The sequence below is a fragment of the Oryza sativa genome, chromosome 3 (genome assembly GCF_034140825.1).
Source record: "Oryza sativa Japonica Group chromosome 3, ASM3414082v1".
NCBI lineage: Eukaryota > Viridiplantae > Streptophyta > Magnoliopsida > Poales > Poaceae > Oryza > Oryza sativa.
This window is the reverse complement of record NC_089037.1, coordinates 31558635-31576136: the sequence shown is the minus strand read 5'-3', so window position 1 is coordinate 31576136 and position 17502 is coordinate 31558635. Positions and strand designations below refer to the sequence as shown.

At 41.5% G+C, this 17502-nt stretch overlaps 3 protein-coding genes across 3 annotated transcripts; 1 reads left to right on the top strand and 2 right to left on the bottom strand.

Annotated features, from left to right (window-relative positions):
- Positions 1–1003: 1003 nt before the first annotated feature.
- LOC4334090 (autophagy-related protein 16) lies at positions 1004–3948 on the bottom strand. Its single transcript, XM_015772748.3, has 5 exons — positions 3778–3948; positions 3559–3691; positions 3137–3318; positions 2860–3055; positions 1004–2270 (listed from the first exon to the last, which is right to left on the bottom strand). Coding segments are annotated over exons 1-5 (1536 nt in total). The 5' UTR covers positions 3780–3948; the 3' UTR covers positions 1004–1247.
- A 231-nt stretch (positions 3949–4179) lies between these two features.
- LOC4334089 (ATP-dependent RNA helicase SUV3, mitochondrial-like) lies at positions 4180–13701 on the top strand. Its single transcript, NM_001402255.1, has 17 exons — positions 4180–4440; positions 4967–5084; positions 5425–5546; positions 5627–5817; positions 5986–6126; positions 6754–6876; positions 8035–8112; positions 8644–8812; positions 8943–9055; positions 9151–9231; positions 9737–9802; positions 11642–11706; positions 11859–11904; positions 11988–12104; positions 12387–12478; positions 12564–12668; positions 13199–13701. The coding sequence occupies exons 1-17, from the start codon at positions 4368–4370 to the stop codon at positions 13236–13238; spliced, it is 1740 nt and encodes a 579-aa protein (NP_001389184.1). The 5' UTR covers positions 4180–4367; the 3' UTR covers positions 13239–13701.
- A 492-nt stretch (positions 13702–14193) lies between these two features.
- Positions 14194–16618, bottom strand: LOC4334088 (pentatricopeptide repeat-containing protein At3g22670, mitochondrial). Its single transcript, XM_015772675.3, has one exon. The coding sequence runs from the start codon at positions 16006–16008 to the stop codon at positions 14344–14346; it is 1665 nt and encodes a 554-aa protein (XP_015628161.1). The 5' UTR covers positions 16009–16618; the 3' UTR covers positions 14194–14343.
- Between the last annotated feature and the right edge of the window lie 884 nt (positions 16619–17502).

The following is a 17502-nucleotide window of genomic DNA, read 5'->3' as shown; positions in this document are numbered from 1 at the left end:
TGCTTTGTTGGGGGTGGTCATAATGTACTTTTAGCTTAGGAGTACTGGGGAAACAAAATCTTGTCGATAGGGTGTTGTGTACATCTGCAGTTGGATGCATGTTGGAATCTGTAAATCTGAAGTTGTTAGAAGAAGCAGCAGCAGCAGCAAATTTTTACTAGCTCGTTTGAACTTCAGATGCAAGTGCAAAACTGAGCACTTGAACTTTGAACACCTTCAGGAATCAGGATGATCAGCCACAAGGAAGGAATTCCGAATTCATGAGGATTTTAGGTTTAAGCCCATCAGTTGAAAACTTGAATTGCACAATAATCACCATTTTATCAACAGTTTGTTTTCAAAGGGTGTTGTGTAGAGTGCAACTCAGCTTATGTCAGCTGTAATTTGCAAATCTGAAATTTGTTAATTAAAAAAAAATCAGACTTTAACTTGCTCGTCTGAGCTTCAGATGCAATTGCAAGACTCATACAGACACTGATCTTCCTTCTTTGAACAGGAAGAACAAGTCAAGTCTAATTTAGAGCTGATAAACTAAAATCTTACAAAAGAGAAATAAAAAAGGACCGCACTAAAATACTCCAAGTCCATAATCCAAATACCTAATTGCGGTCCAGCTTCCATTGCTTCAAATATCTGCAAGGGTACATAGGGTTGCTAGCTATACATCCCCCCTCGCTTGCAACTTGCCGAAGGTTAATTGCTCACACTGTTCATCATTTTATGATGAACTAACTTTAGCAACTTGGAAAGGAAAAAAAAGCGCATTTCATTAAAAATTAGCACCCCCTATTAATCTATAGGATCTAATGGAAGTAGAGAACTGTACATGACAATGTAGGGTCATACTAAGGCAACTATTATCCAAATAGAAATATTCATACGCACCTCGAGATGTAAAGCCAATGTTATTGCCCATAAGGTTTGGTTGAAGCTGTGATGAATGATTATCCATTTTTCATCCAAAAAATAGCCATATGGATCAGCAATTGCACATACTAAAACCTAGAGAAAATTTGCTGCTTTAAAAGCCCAGCCCAGCTGAGCATTGACCAACCATTAACAGATGTCAGAGAAAAGTAAGCCAATGAGGTTTACTGTCAATTTGCGGATTAAGTTATTCACAATGCTTATAAACTAAGCTATTTACATGTAAACTAGCATCTTTGAGAGGAAAGCGAGGTAGACATCAATACATTGGAACAAAACTCTCAAAAACCTGGATTCAATGACCAAAGGAACCAAAGATCTCAAGTCCAGATATAGATATGATGCTTGTCAGCGGTAGCAAGAGGTCCTAACCCACACCATGAACTTGAAACTACCGACGAAGAATGGCCCTGTAGGATCGTCGGTACCCCATCCTTTTTCAATCTTGACCATATGTAAACAGACCCATCATTAGCACCAGCAGCTATGGAGTTTTCATCAGGGCTTATGCAAGGCCTGCCCCAGCTGCTAACCACTCTGTTACCCATGGCCTTGAATTTTCCACAAACTTCCATTGTTCTAGGATCAAAAAGGTTGTGCACGTTATCCTTTCCACTTGTAAGAATGAAATTTCTATTCCGTGACACACTGACAGAGCTTACGTCAAGATGAGCGAATGTCTGACTAGTGCATTTTGCACTTCGGATGTCCCATAACCGAAGGTGTCCATCCCTATGACCCGAGCAAAGGGTGACACCATCAATGAAAGCTAGTGAGTTGGCGTTGCTCCCTGACATTATGGTGCTTTTGCAGAAGCCTGACTGAAGATCCCAAATCTTGATGGTATGATCATTGGATGAACTAGCAAGAACACAGCTCTTCACCCAGCTTGCATCAACGGATGAAACATTTTTTGTGTGACCAGTCAGAGTGTGACGTGGGCGCCCCCCATTAACTTCCCATACAAACAATTTGTTAGAGCTACAGGCAGCAATCACAAACTTGTTGTCATTAGTCACAGCAAGATCATTGACAGACCCCAAACAGCCTTGTAGAGTGGAGGTTAAAGCACCGGTATGTGCAGACCAAATCTTGACAGTTTGATCCTGGCCACCACTGATTAGCTTGTCTGTGTTATGCTGGAAAATTATAGATCCACAGCCACCATCATGAGCACGGATAGTGATTCTGCATGTAGATGGGATTGGTGTTTCCATGATGTCCATGTACCCAGCTTCAGAACGACGAATGATGCCATCAGCTTCTTGTAGTGCATTGTGTTGTATACCACCAACACCAGCTGACTTCAGCTTTAGAACCATCTCCTCATACATTGCATTTGCCTGAACAAAAAATTTCCCCCCATTTAAACTGATAAATGCTTGGTACCTACTAGTACTGTGGGACCAGTTATCAATGTAAAGCATAGTAAAATAGATCTTCGGCTACTAAAACAATCATCGATATTTAGTTAGTTCTTCTACTCCCACTTATGCTATAGAAGCAAAAGAGTTTGAACATGATGTACATATAGAATTGATTCGACTGTCGTGACTAACTGTTCGGTTAAATATCAAGGGGGAAGTATTTGAAAACTGTCTAAAAAGAGCCATTTCCGCAGACAGCGCACAGTAGTCAAGCAAAATTAAAGAGCAAAAATATTCTAACATAGTAATTTGCCATCCAAATATGATGGGAAGATGGTAAATTATAGTGCACAAAATCTCCTGTGTTATGTCATGGAAAGCATGATGGTACTTTAAGTATCTCAATTGTACATCCACTACAACAATGGTAGGGATCCATGCATAACATGCAAATTTTTTTCTTGGCCATTTTAGCCTACCAGGCCCTTAAAAGGGAAAATATAATCTTGATTTGCAACACCATAAAATAGAAAGCTGCGGTTTTAGTAACAAGAAAATAAGGTACCTCATTAAGCCTCTCTGCATCCTTCATCTTCTCAAGCATCCATCGATCAATCAGATTCCTGTTTTCATCTTCTGCCACTTTCTGTTTTGTTAATGCCTGTTCAAGTTCAGCTTTAACTGCCTGGTGCTCCTGAATTATAAGATCTAAAGCGCTTGTTTTTTCTTCAAGCGACTGCTTGAGCTGCGTATTTTCTTCCCTACAAAAGTGTTTGCACAAAATGTCAGCTGCGTATTTTCTTCCCTACGACCACAACCAAACATTGTATTCAATCCAATACCTGGTTTGCTCGAGTTCAGTCTGCATGGTAGTAATCAGTGTTTCTTTCTCTTTAAGCAGCGCTTTTGATGCTTTCCCCTCTTCTATCTCGGTAACGAGCTGCTCGGACAAACGTGACTGAGCCTTGTAGCATTGCTGCAGCTCCAATTCATGCTTCTCAGCCTTCTCTTTCCACTCCACCGCCTACAAGGAAACGAAATAAATAAATAAACAAGCCCACCAAAAAAAAAAAATCTATGCACACAATAATATCTAAATTTTTGGGTTTCTTGATCTCCAGATGAAGCATCTATGGTACTTAGCAAAAGCATCATTATCGAGGCACGGTTTTTTATACAAAATTTTCCATTCCATTATGCAAAGCAAGAAAAAAATATATGCAAAGATGGGAAAAAAAAGGAGACATGAGATTGGTATTTTTACTTGGGCGGCGAAGGGCCGGGCGAGCGCCTCGATGGCCGGGCGGTGGGCGCCCTCCTCGACGAGATGCCTCCGCCGCAGAGACCGCAGGGCTCGCCGGATCGCCTCCTTGCCGGCCTCGGCCTCCACCATCGTCCTGCACCCAAATTCACTCCCCACTTAAGCAGAACAAGAACAGAAAAGAAATCCATGGAACGGCTCCTGCTTCCAAGAAAACCTCACATTGCCGGGTGCAATCCGTCGGCGAGGAGGTCCGGTGGCTTCCGGCGGAGGAAGAGGAGGTCGCGTGCGGCGGGCGTGCCCGGCGGCGAGGTCGTCGGATTCGGTTGGGGGAGCAGCGGCGGCGAGAGGATCAGAGGAAGACGAAACCGGGGAGGAAAGCAAAAGCAAAGCAAGCGAAGACGGCTTCCGGGCCGCGAGTTGGACTCGGACCCGACCGGATATGGTCCCGGATTGGGCCTCAACGGCATGTGATCTTGTGGCCCATTAATGGCTCGCGTCGGCCTAATTTTGTGGCCCACGTAACATAGGCCCAGTAAGAATCGGATGGAATATTCCGGCCTTGGTGTCCACGCGAGACTTTGCCCTTTTATTTTCTTTCTTTTTTTTTTCCTTTTTCAATCACCTCCGCTTCCTCCGCCGCCTCGGCGCGAAGGCCATCGCCGGATTCCCCGCTTCCTCCGCCTGGATTGCTCCGCACGCAATCGGCCCTGGTTTCTTCCCGGCGGCGTGGTCGTCGCTGTTCCCCACCCGCCGCCGGCGCCGCCGCAGCCGGCGTCTGAGTTGAGGGAGGAGGGAGGAACGGCGGCGCAATGGCGGTGGCTGCGGCGCTGCTGCGCCGGAGGGCGCTCTATTCGGCCCTCGCGTCGCCCTCTTGGCTCCATGGTTTGTGCTCGCTTTCTCTGATGTGGCATGTTGGAGTGTTTCCTTTTTCATGTTTGTTGGAGGTGTGCCTTGTGCGGCATGTGTATGGCGAAATGCCAAAATGAGCGTGCCTCGAGGCACGCTCATTTTCGATCATGGCAATGGTAGTATCTGCGTTGCTAGGTTTCTATAGATATGCTATGAGTGGTGTAGTAGGTCTATGTTGCATAATTGATTAGAAAAAGAACAGTCAAGGATTATATAGGTCAGATGCAACTCTTTTTGGGGGAAAAGGAAACGTTTTTTCCCCTGTATTTACAATTTACTTGTTATTCTGATGAACGGATTATATCTGTTGAGAGATACTTATATTTTGGGAAACATAACCTTAATATATTAGTACTGTTGAACACCGCGAGGAAAAGTTCTGCTTTGGATGGACATTTCGTCTTTGATAGCGTAACTAATTTCAGTGGCAAAGTCCAATGTTCTGTAGGACACATTTGCTCATAACTTGTGGTTTACATGGTATATGCTTCTCATATAGATACCAGTTCCTGCTACATTTGCTCCATTTCTGGTACACATTCTTTGGTCAACCATCCCAATTTGAGATTACAGAGGGGCTACCACAACTCTGGGAAGTTTGATTTGACCGACTTGACGTAAGAATCCATCTTTCTAGCCTTCTTTTACGTATATCGAAGTCGATTTTCCTACAGATTCCTTTGAGTTTATGAATTTTGTATCGTACATTCAATAGACTCCATGTTTTGACTTCCAATCTAGTGTGGGATGCACAATATTTTAGTTTCCTTAAATTTACCTTCACACTTGCCATAGTGAAATATAATTTTCACATTTATTTTACACACCACGATCTAGTGTAGAACAGTTCATATTCTCCTAAAGAATCTAAATATTTTACACACCACGATCTAGTGTAGAACAGTTCATATTCTCCTAAAGAATCTAAATAAATGCTGTGCTTCTTTTGAATAATAGCCATCCTCATATATGGTATCCGAATGCCCGAGAAAAGAAGCGCAATGTATTTTTACATGTCGGTCCTACAAATAGTGGGAAGACACATAATGCTCTCAAGAGACTAGAAGCAAGTTCTTCAGGTACTACTTTGTTCTACTTAGTGATAATAAATTAATATACAATTATGATGATTTCTCAGAGCTATTGATGAATTCTGTAGGAGTATACTGTGGACCTCTTAGATTGTTGGCACGGGAGGTAGCTCAAAGACTAAACAAAGCTAATGTCCCTTGTAACTTAATTACTGGACAAGAAAGGGAGGAAATTGAAGGTGCAAAGCATAGCTCAGTGACAGTTGAGATGGCCGACATGACAACTGAGTATCAATGTGCCGTTATTGATGAAATTCAGGTACTTCAACCTTCTTTCTGTAGATATGCTAATTAAATGTATATTCATAATACAAACAGTAATTAAGAGAATTGTCATCCCATTTTTTTGGACTACATCATCAAGCCAGTCATATTTTTTACTGTAATATTCCTCATCATTCTCATGTTATCTTCTTCTGTTTAGTAGATGGTTGGCTGTAGATCGAGGGGTTTTTCATTCACTCGTGCACTTCTGGGGCTTTGTTCAGATGAGCTTCATGTTTGTGGTGACCCAGCTGTGGTTCCTCTCATTCAGCGAATTCTCGAACCTACTGGTGATGTGGTTACGGTAATTTCGTTGAAACTCACATAGTTAAATTGAAGTGTATTAATATGACTCTGCCAGAATGATGTTAGTTGCAAAGTTAGATTTGTTGACATTGGTGAAGACATTAGGTTTTGTGGATAACTTAGATGATGTAATTACCTAGTTTGGGATGAAACAGTAATACTAAATCGCATGTTCTTGCAAGTGTAAGTTTTTTTTTACTGTTTTCAAAGCTCCATGCTTAATATGTTTCAACTCATTCCATTTTAACTTAAGATACACAATGATTTTATGGATTATCATTGGTGGATAGCATCAGCAATCCTGTAACCTCTGTTACTCAACTTATCCTTAGCCACACCAATTTGAGGTCCCGTCCAACAATTTAGATTGCACCCCTGGATAGTAACACTACTTCTGGACCTCCATCTGAGAAAGTAATGTGCAGGCATGATGTCATATATATCTGTCTTTTGTTGGTGATTAGCTGATGTTTTGTATTTGCAGATAATATTCCAAGTGAACTCGAGAAACTGTTTCTTCTCAATAGAATTTGTTGAGCTGTCTAATGTTTATTTTGGTGTTAGTACTGATACACGCATCATGTCGTCAAATATTCCGATTTGCTGGCTGTATGTCTCTATGCAGGTCCAATATTATGAGAGGCTATCTCCATTGGTTCCTCTGAAGACTACTCTCGGGTCTTTCTCTAACATTAAGGCAGGGGATTGCGTTGTAACGTTCTCACGACGATCTATCTATATGCTTAAGGTTGGCATTCTTCAGATAACTGTTGCAGAATATACTGAAATAATATCTATCTGACCTGTGTCCTGCAATTAAAAGAGTAACCAATAGATATCCCCTGCAAATTGTTGCCAGAAAATGTAAATAATAAGCTGAGAAAGTCTCATTATTTTTTTTTGGTGAAAGAGAAATGATCCAAATGCCATGTTTGTTAAACCTATCATCGTAACTTGATCTTTACCTGTAAATTTTGAAACAACAAACTCTCACCAGCATAACAACACACCCCTCTGGCCTCTGCATACCCTCACGTGTATCTGGTACTCCACTAACTTTATCATTTCACTTTTTTATTCTCTCCTTCAAAGGGGGGGGGGATCACTCTATTGACTTAAGAAATGGGACATATTTCTCGCTATACACTTAAACTCTTTGAATTTTGATTCACAACACTACAGTACTATACTAGTATGGTTGGCAGTGAAGGGTACTAGATAGCCCCCATTACAGAAATGATGAAAAGACAAGGGAAAACTATGTACGAACCTGTAAAGCTACTTAAGTAATGCAACTATGTACGGAAGATGTAGGCATGTAACAGGGACTAGGGAGAGCTGTGTTGTAGTAGTCAATATGATAATTACATCATGTTGTGAGAGCAGCGATAGCTTTGTAGCATGTTTTGACAGGTTGGCTAGTCCATCGATAATTTACTTTCTGTTTTACATAAATGCAAGTTGAAATCTATTAAGTCATCTAATCATGTTTCTTTTTGCTTTTCTTCTCATGGTATTTATTGAATTTAACACTCCAATCGAAAGACTGGATATAAAGATTGCAAATCCATGATATGAAAAATATGAATCAATTAAGTTAGCTTAGCCAGGGGCAGATCAAATACACAAGGATCAGAGTGCAGTGACCATCATGTCTGCTGCACAAACCCAAAAAGATTATGCTCACTGTGACATTACAAATCATTGTTGATTTATACCCATGGTGGGACCCTGATAACTTGCTGCCCTAGATCTGCACTTGAATTAAGCGACTGCAAACTAAGATACATAATGTAATGTATCAAAGCATCCTCATGTTGTGATTATTACGAAAATTAATCATCTAGCATATGAAGTAATATATGAAAGCTCAACTACATTTCTTATATTTAAAATGTCCGTGCAGAGAAGAATTGAAATGGGGGGTAAGCATCTTTGTTCTGTAGTCTATGGCTCATTGCCACCAGAAACTCGAACAAAACAGGTACTTCCCTCACTTGGTTATCTGCTACTACACCATTGTAGTTGATGCCTTGTTCTCACGTCTCTAGGTCCTTATCTAATTAAAATTTACAGCTAAAGCACCAAACGTTTCATTTTTAATATATTAACATGTATATGCCATGTTTTGCTTGGCTTATGCTCAATATATTTATATTTTAAAATTCCATCTTGCTGATTTTCTTCCATTAATAAAGTTTATTTGGTCTCTCATATCTGAGTCACATGATTGTCTGGATAATGTTTTGTACAATGATTAAAGTCAGTAAAATTAGCGGTGCAGAAGGATTAGAATTTTCTGTTTAATGTTTGTGAGATGAACTTTCAGCTAGCAATTTGTTGATTAATACCCCGTAACAGTAAAGCACAACCAACCACAAATTTTAGCTTGAATTTCAAGAAATCGGTAGTTATGGTTGTAGGAGGCAAAACTTCTCTTGGCATGTTGTGCTTTATTCTTGATGATGCTGTGATGATTTGAAAAAGTTGATAAATCTATTCCCTGAGCTTGCAGGCGACAATGTTCAATGATCAAGATAGTAACCTTAATGTGTTAGTGGCTAGTGATGCTATTGGAATGGGTCTTAATCTGAACATTTCTAGAATCATTTTCTCTACACTGGAGAAGTTTGATGGCATCTGCAACAGGGAACTAACTGTGGCCGAAATCAAACAGATTGCTGGTATTGGATTTGTTTCTTAATAGTTTTGCCTCTGGCAGATTAAGTTTTCCCTCCCCCCTTGTTGCACAGGTACTTGAGCAGTGAATTTGAGATATTCTTCATATTGCAATACTTTGTCTTCATTTTATAGGAAGGGCTGGGAGATATGGATCTAAATTCCCAGTTGGTGAAGTGACCTGTCTAAATTCTGATCATCTTCCATTACTACACTCTGCTCTGAAATCACCTTCTCCCATTATAGAGGTGCTCACCCTGTCCGATGTCTATCTCTAATAGGATGAGAGCTGCACGAATCTTGGTATAGATAACATGCTAATACTGCACTGTACTCTCTGCAGCGCGCTGGACTTTTCCCCACATTCGATGTATTATCTCTGTACTCACGATTGCATGGAACTGATTTTTTTCAACCTATATTGGTAAGCTAGCTAAAGCCCATCCTTCTTAGTACTGTATATGGCAAATTCCTAACACAACAGAGAATAACATTATATATTTATGATTTAGTGAATTGCCATTGTACTACATAAACAATACAAGGGTGTTGCTCTTTTGGCTTTTCTAATTTGGATGATACAGCAAGCTATTCATGCTTTTATAACACTTTAACTGCAAAGTATTACTTAGTTCTTCAGGTGGTTGATGAAGTCATTTATAACTTGGCAACTTTTTCAGTGGCATGGATTGGATTGCTTCTAAAATAAAATTTAGTCATAGTATTAAGATATCCTATTTGTATTTGTTTGGACTTCAGCTTGACTTTGCTTCTCAATAGTTATAAAGTGGAATTTGCTCTTTTTTCTACTTTTCTCTGCCTACCTCTTTCTCAATTACTTGTAAATGCTGTTTTCAACCATTAAATGTATGCCAATGCTTCCTCTGGTCAGGACATGCATCTTACTTATCTTTTCACTCTTATCACAGGAGCGTTTCTTGGACAAGGCTAAACTATCTCCAGACTATTTCATTGCTGATTGTGAAGATATGCTGGTAAGATTCTTTCCCTCAATGAGCACCAATTTCTATATTTGGTCAAATTATCTAGAAGTAAGTCAGTTTTCCATCTCTCAACTCTGTCCAGAGTTCAAATTTCACGCTCAACTCCAAAACCATCTGCTTTGCACTGTCCTATCAAAACTGATGCAAGTCATACTTAATGCAAGCCCCTCATCCCTCCCTCCTTCCCCCTATTTCTCAGTGCTGTGGCCAGGCCAAGCTTGGTAGCACCTTGGTACAGCCTAGATCCAATGCTGAACTAGTTCAAGAGGAAGCTATGAGGAATAAAAAACCTAGCCAGTTAGCCTGCATGCAATACAGGAATAAGGTTAATGAGTCTCATGGCAATATAGCAACTGAAATCGAGAGATGAAACCAACATTTTAAACAAAAAACAAAAGCAATGATGTTATCAGATTGATTTGGACATCAGTAAAGGAGGATATTTGCTTAAGATTAATTTCCGGTTGAGCTTTGACTGTTGTAACTGTTGGAATCTCTGATTTTCCTCCTACATACTCCCTCTATCCCATAATATAAGGCGTGCACATATTTCAAGATTCAACTTTATAAACATTTGACCAACAATTATTATAATATAAATTAAATTTTTATTTGCTAAAATTAATATCATTAGATTGACATTTAAATGTACTTTAAGATGGTTATAATTTTGTTGCAATAAACCTTATAATATATGAGATATTATAAGTTAAAGATTAGTTTTGAAGACTATGCCAAGTTTGACCATGCCTTATATTATGGGATGGAGGGAGTAGTATAGTAGGAAGAGGCAAGAAAAACTTTCTGGCCATGCTGTTTCGATGAGCTTATCAGGCTAATGTGAAGCACACAACCATGGATGCATCAGCCGTTGTGATCTCTTTGACATGTTCATCTTTCCTCATCTCAAATGGTATGGGAAACAGATCTGGTGGTGTTTTCCAATGGTGTGTTTGGTGGCTTCAGCCCAGCTTGATGAGAGGATCTTTTTGCCATGTCATGAAACAGTTGTGTTGTTTGCCCTGCACTGTTAGTGCATGTCCAAATAGTTGCCACACCATGATACTTTTGTAGCCCAGCAGTATTATTCTGCTAACTGACTCATGTTGGTGTTGCTAAAAGGTTCAAATTAGGAAATAAGATACATACAGTTTCATATCAAAATTATTTATAAGGTTAAAGAAATCCTTTGACCTAGAGGAGCTATGGAGAAAGGAACGAGGGAGTGAGAATAAGAGAGAGGAGGAGAAAGACAAGTCTTGTCCTGCTTGGCACTGCTTTTTCTAAAAAGCCAAAATTATGAAATGTGATTTTTGAGAATAATTTAGGTAGGTTTTTTTCAGTTGTCTTCTTAGCTATCATGAAAATAAGGCTGGGCAATGGAAGTGGTGAAGAAAAATCCCCTAACAATAATTCTAAAATCAAATCCTAAACTTACAATGAGACAGCTTTGCTAAGAGGAATAAGTTGGCAGCGGCAGCATGCCTCTTCATGACTCAGCATTCACATCGGCATAGTACACATGAATATACCACTTGAGCAGTTCACCCGTTTAAGGCATGGGCATTGTTTCTATGCATAGTTTTTTAGCTAGAGGTATAATTTACTCAGTATTAGGTTTGTTTTAATGCTCTATAAGGACTTCTATGGAATGTCAAAATCTGATCTCCTGGGTAGAACAGCATTGACAGCCTACTATCAAAACACAACATTTTAGCAAAATGTTAAATTTATAATGATAGTGAACTTTATCAAGCATATTTTTTCCTATTGAGTTGGAGGTTCAAACATTTTGCTTAAAGTAACCTTTATTCCTCATATTTTTAACAGAAAGTTGCTGCTATTGTTGATGAGCTACCACTTGGACTATATGATAAATACCTCTTCTGTCTCAGGTGATCTGTACTACTATGAACCTATAATCCTATATCGATCCATCAATCTGTCCTTTTTGAATGCTATGCTTTTTGGATATCTTTCTCCACAACTGTTGTCCAAAATATAAGCTCAGTTATACACATTTGACACTTTATAATTTGTATCGCAGTCCTGTGGACATTCGTGATGATATATCTACTAAAGGATTAATTCAGGCAAACATTTTTGTACTACTATCATTCAGTTATGTGTTTTGTGGAATCAGGAAACAATTTCACTGATTTTTTTTGAGATGCAGTTTGCAGAAAATTATGCAAAGAAAGGTATTGTTCGACTCAAAGAGATATTTACACCTGGGACACTCCAAGTGCCTAAATCGCACAATCAACTGAAGGAGCTTGAATCGATTCACAAGGTTATTTACATTTTCTCTCTCCAGTATAAAGCAGTACTAGTACATTATCTTGTGAAGGATTTCTGCTATGCATATTATTTCATTCTGTAAAGGTTGCTATCCATCTGTCCCACAGTCACTTTCTATTTCTGTGTACCATTGTCCCCAAACATTTGTACAACAGCATTGATCATGCCAGTCTTCCATTTGTTACACCACTGTCCCTAAACAGTCTGTAGATTTATCTCTGCAAACAGTTTGTACGGTTAGATCGATCACTATGTCAAACGGTTATAAATGCAGGTGCTAGAGTTGTATGTGTGGTTGAGCTTCAGATTGGAGGATTCCTATCCAGACCGTGAATTGGCAGCTTCCCAAAAGTCAATCTGTAGCATGTGAGTTGCATGCAGGGCTTACTTTTTTTTTTTTAATTTGTTTTACTGATAAATTCTTTGGAGGTCTTATTGCTGGCAATATCAGGTTGATTGAAGAATATCTGGAAAGGTCCGGCTGGCAGCAAAATGGACGAAAGGACTTTTTGCAGAAGCCAAAAAGACTACACCAAGAATATGATGCATCACAATTGTATGAACTTTTTCTTTTATTCCAAAATGCACGGTATTATTTTCATTTAATAAAGGGAATGACTATGCTAGAAACATTTAAACTTAAGTCTCAATCTAACTCCACTCATGATATATACCTGATGTGTCTGAACTGAATATGCATGTACTATAGTTGCTCTGCTAATTTTTTTCCCTGCACTTTTAGCATTTTGCATCAGAAAATATACCTATGCCTATGCAATTGATTCTCTATTAAATGGTTATGATGACTTGCGTTGAATGGTACTCCCACACTTGTGGGAGGGCAGAGAAATAAGCTAGATTCCTTATAAACTTTTAAAGAAGTTACAGGTTGTATATAGCATTGCAAAGGAACATATGAAGTTCTAATTATCGAATTGCAATATATTTTCATGCCAACCTGCTGGCAGAGATCATTTTGCTAATTTCGTTTTTCTTCTCTTCATTTCTTTTTGATGAAAAATTGCTAGTGGGATTGCTACATTTAGTTTTCAGTGCCTTTGTTTACTTAACTCTCTTAATGAACAGGCGCAAATATTTTCAAGAAATTGATGTGAGATCAAAATAAGATGCTTATGCTAGAAAGTCGCCTCACAATATCTGCTTCCGGACAACGGATTTGCTCCTGTTTGCATACGTTATGGTCGAGGAGAGGCGACAAGCCGACAATACATTTTATGGATGACAGGAGTCAAAAGAATATCCTTTGCCGACAATACATTTTATGGATGACAGGAGTCAAAAGAATCATCCTTTGCCAAAACCATTTAATTGGCCTAAGCAGTAAATGTGGCAGCACCTGTCCTCCATCCAAACAATTTTGTAGCTATTCTTTCATTACACTTTATTTTAATTATTTCTAACACAGATGGAGCTGTACATCACGATGAAACGTCTAAATGTTCGTTAAAGTTATTAACATAGACAGGACGAAGCCACCTGTAAACTTTGCGGTTGTAACTCTTTGTGTTATGAAAGGTGTAAATATGTCAAAATGACAGTTGTCAAGTGATGTTTCTTGGGCAGCTAAACACCTGATTTGTGCATGCCAAATCGCTTTCCTGTGATGTGCCAGCAACATGCCTATATGTGCCAGAGCGCAAGCAAAACTTCATCATGAATCAACCAGTTGCCTTCTATCTCATTGTATCAGACGTAAAAGATGATATCAGTTGTTGGTGATGAATGCCCTTAATGCTTCATTGAAACTGCTATTATCAATGTACTCAGTAGTTTCTACTCCCTTATAAGTTGCTTTGACTTTTTTTGGTAGTCAAACTTTTAAGTTTGATCAAGTTTATGAAAAATTTAGCAACATTTAAAACACTAAATTAGTTTCATTGAATCTAACATTGAGTATATTTTGGTAATATGTTTGTTTTGTGTTGAAAATACTACTATATTTGTAAAAATTTAGTCAAGTTTAAAGAAGTTTGACTAGAAAAAAAAAGTCAAAACGTTTTATAATATGATACGGAGGGAGTATGCAACATAGCAGTAACTGTAACAATTGAAAAGTAGGATAGTTACTGAATCACAGTCGCATTTGCATAAACATTCCAATGAGCAGTACATATTAAGTTTGCATAAACATTCCAATGAGCAGTATATTAAGATTCATGACCACAGGTGTTGTACAACACAGCACAATGTTGTCCACCATCAGTGACCTCTCATTGAAAGGACTCCATATGCTTCAGATTTGTTACCTGCGTCCTGAGAACTTGAATCTTTTTGTACACTGACTGCAGATTCCTCTTCTCAAGCTTCTCCATCACAAGATCAAATGTCTCCTGCTTTGGAGCAAAACCCTTTGACACCATTTCCTCCAAGAACAGGCAAGACTGGGCAACCTTCCCATTTCTGCACAGCCAGCTTACCAACAAGGTGTAAGTGCTGAAATCAGGGCTAATGTCCTTTCTAAACATATGGCACACTAGGAACAGAAGTATCTTTACCCACTGTCTTTTACAGCACAGCTTCAGCAATGGCGTGTATGTCTTTATGTCTGGATTGCATGACTGCTCCTCCATCTTAACCAGAAGCTTCAGGGCATTCTCTGCCTGAGAGTGGTCACAAGCAGCAGAAATCAAGGTGTTGAAGGTAGTGACGTTAGGGGCGATTCCAGTTGTGCGCATTTCTTCAACCACAGAGTATGCATCTTCCAACCTCCCAGCTCTGCCAAGTATGTAGATCAGGGAGTTGTAGAAGGAAGCATCTGGAGCAACACCATCTTCCTTCAACTTGTCAAAGGTATCCAAAGCTTCTCGCGTTCTCCCAGCCTTCCCCAGTGCATGCATCAAAATGGTATATGTAACAACATTTGGGGGACACCGCCTCTTGCGCATCTCGTCCAAGAGAGCGTAAACAGTCTGAAAATCTTTCTCCATGCAGTATGCTTCTACCAGGCTGGTATAAGTCACCACTGAAGGACTGAATCCATGCTGCTTCATCTCCTCCATTGTGTCTAGAGCTTCCTTCAGCATCCTTGCCTTACACCAACCATGCACGAGAGTATTGAAGCTGTTCTCGTCTGGAGGTATTGTTCCCCTCAGCTCTTGGAAGACGCCTCTTGCGCGCTTCACGCTCCTCTCCTTGCACAGTGTGTCCAGGAGCACATTCATGGCCTTTGTATCCTTCACAACTCCAAACCGATCCATCTTATGGAAGGCGTCGATGGCCTCGGTCCATCGACTTGCCCCAGCAAGCCTTCTCATCACCTTTGTCATCGTCATGAGCGACATCAAGCCTCCAACCTCAACCATCTGATTGATCAAACCCCACATCAGATCAAACTGCTTGAACTTCCCCAGTATATCTACCATCAAGTCATATGAATCGGCACAATGGCAGTACCCTCCCTGAGTGCCAACCCACATGAAGAACCCGAATGCCGCCACCCAATCATTGCTGAACCTCGTCAGGATCTTGTCAACAAGGCAGCCAGTGACCCTTACAGAGCAGCAGTCCATGGCTATCATAATGGCCTCAGGAGACGCGAAACGAGCACTAAGGATCCTGCTGACCTCATCGATGTCGGCCTCGAACTCAGCATCCTCATGGGAGGCAGTTGCAGGAAAGCCAGGGCGGATCGACAGCGACCTGGAGGTGCTGCTCTGGCTTCTTCGCTCATCCGAGACGTTGGGTTCAGTCGGGAGCACAAAAATGTCGTCCTCCTCGTCATCCAAGCCGGCGCATGAGCCATCGTCCTTGGGGTTCCTGAACCAGTCGGGGAGGTCGAACCCGGTGGTAGAGAAGCGTGTCGCGGAGAGCCTGCCGCCGCTATGAGACACGAACTTGAGAGACGGAGGGAAAAAAATTCGGCCGCACCGGCGCATAACCTCTCTCTGGCTTGGAGGAGACCAGGTGGGCAAATCGTCGAACACCTCTCGTGCGCGGCCAAACAACACCTCTCTGAATCCTCTCTCTCTCTCTCTCTCTCTCTGCCGCCCCGGCGGCCGGCGCGACCTCAAGTGCGGGCAAAGACTACAGCTCGGGAGGTGATGAGATCGAGCTTACTCGATGCGTGTGAATGGCAGCGGCGCGCGCAGAAGGTGGAGGTGGAGATTGGGGAGAAACGAAGCGGGAGAGGAGGGGGGCGCGAACCGCGAATAGGCGGCGTCTTCGCCCAAACGCGCCCATGTCCGGATCGTGCGGCCCCGTGGGAAGCGCATAAGACGACGGCGAAGGGGCGCGCGGTCGCCGGCCGAGTAGATGGATGCACGGGGACGCGATATGTCGCCGGACCTCACCGGCGCCGATCCGGGAAGGCGAAGGTGGGACCTCGCCGGCGCGAAGAGGCGAGGGAGGAAGGAGAACTTGGAGGCGGCGGCGACACGGCGGTGGGATCTCCGACCTCGCCTCGCCGGAGCTCAGCTCACCGGAGGCGGACGGAGCGGGAGAAAGAGGGAACCAGGAGAGGAGACGGGATAGCGCGAGCCGCGAGGTAATGGGCTGGGCTGGTATGGGCTGGGTCTTAAAGCCGCAAAACCACATGGCCCAGGTAAAATAGGCCCGAACATAACCAAATATGGGCCAACACGTAAGCTGCAACGCCGGTCGGACCCAACTAGAATGAGCAGCCCATCAATATCTGCAAGCCCAACATAGCTCGTTTTAAAGTAGAAAATTTGAGATAAAGGTGGAGTATTCCCCTTCCCTTCGCGTAAAAAAAAAAAATCTCCCGTCTCGTCTCCTCCGCTCCTTGCGCCATCTCGCGGCCGAACAGGGGTGGGGCGCCGATCTCCATCTGGCGATAAGCTCAGTGGAGGGGAGGGGATCCTGATGAGCATCTACATACTCTTTTTTTTTTTTTGAAACGTAAAGAGGGACTTTATTAATGACCGAAATGTGGGTTACATTCTTGGTTCAATAGCTCAAGAATTTCTGCTGGGGCACAGAGTCTCCATTCCAGACAGTTTCCTGAGCTAAGAGCCATCTGAGCTAGAGTATGGGCTACTTTGTTTGAGTCCCTCTTTATATGGGCCACTTCCACTGCTTGCAATCCTTGCATCGCTGCTTTCGCCTCCATAATTACTCCTTCCCACACTGATCTTGATGAATGCTTCGTTTTCAGTCTTGCTACCACCTCTGCATTGTCTGTTTCCAAGATAACAGGCATATGTATCCATTGCAACGCACACCGGATACCTTCAAGGCTTGCCAATGCCTCTGCCTGTTCTGCAGAGCTACACGGATGCAGTGTTTTGCATGCCGCTAGCAGGATGAGACCTCTGCAATCTCGTATTACTATTCCTGCACTCGCTTCCCCAGTTTCCATCCTGAACCCGGCATCAACATTAATTTTCGCCGCTCCATCAGGTGGCGCTATC

Bases quoted from the DNA above. Each gene is read 5' to 3' on its own strand.
- LOC4334090 (XM_015772748.3), bottom strand. The intron at 3,319-3,558 runs GTAAAAATACCA...GTTTCCTTGTAG, and splicing joins CCCGGCCCTTCGCCGCCCAA to GCGGTGGAGTGGAAAGAGAA. The intron at 3,056-3,136 runs GTATTGGATTGA...ACACTTTTGTAG, and splicing joins ACTGAACTCGAGCAAACCAG to GGAAGAAAATACGCAGCTCA.
- LOC4334089 (NM_001402255.1), top strand. From the start codon at position 4,368: ATGGCGGTGGCTGCGGCGCTGCTGCGCCGGAGGGCGCTCTATTCGGCC. The intron at 9,232-9,736 runs GTAAGCTAGCTA...CTCTTATCACAG, and splicing joins ATTTTTTTCAACCTATATTG to GAGCGTTTCTTGGACAAGGC. The intron at 12,669-13,198 runs GTATGAACTTTT...CTTAATGAACAG, and splicing joins GAATATGATGCATCACAATT to GCGCAAATATTTTCAAGAAA.
- LOC4334088 (XM_015772675.3), bottom strand. From the start codon at position 16,008: ATGCGCCGGTGCGGCCGAATTTTTTTCCCTCCGTCTCTCAAGTTCGTG.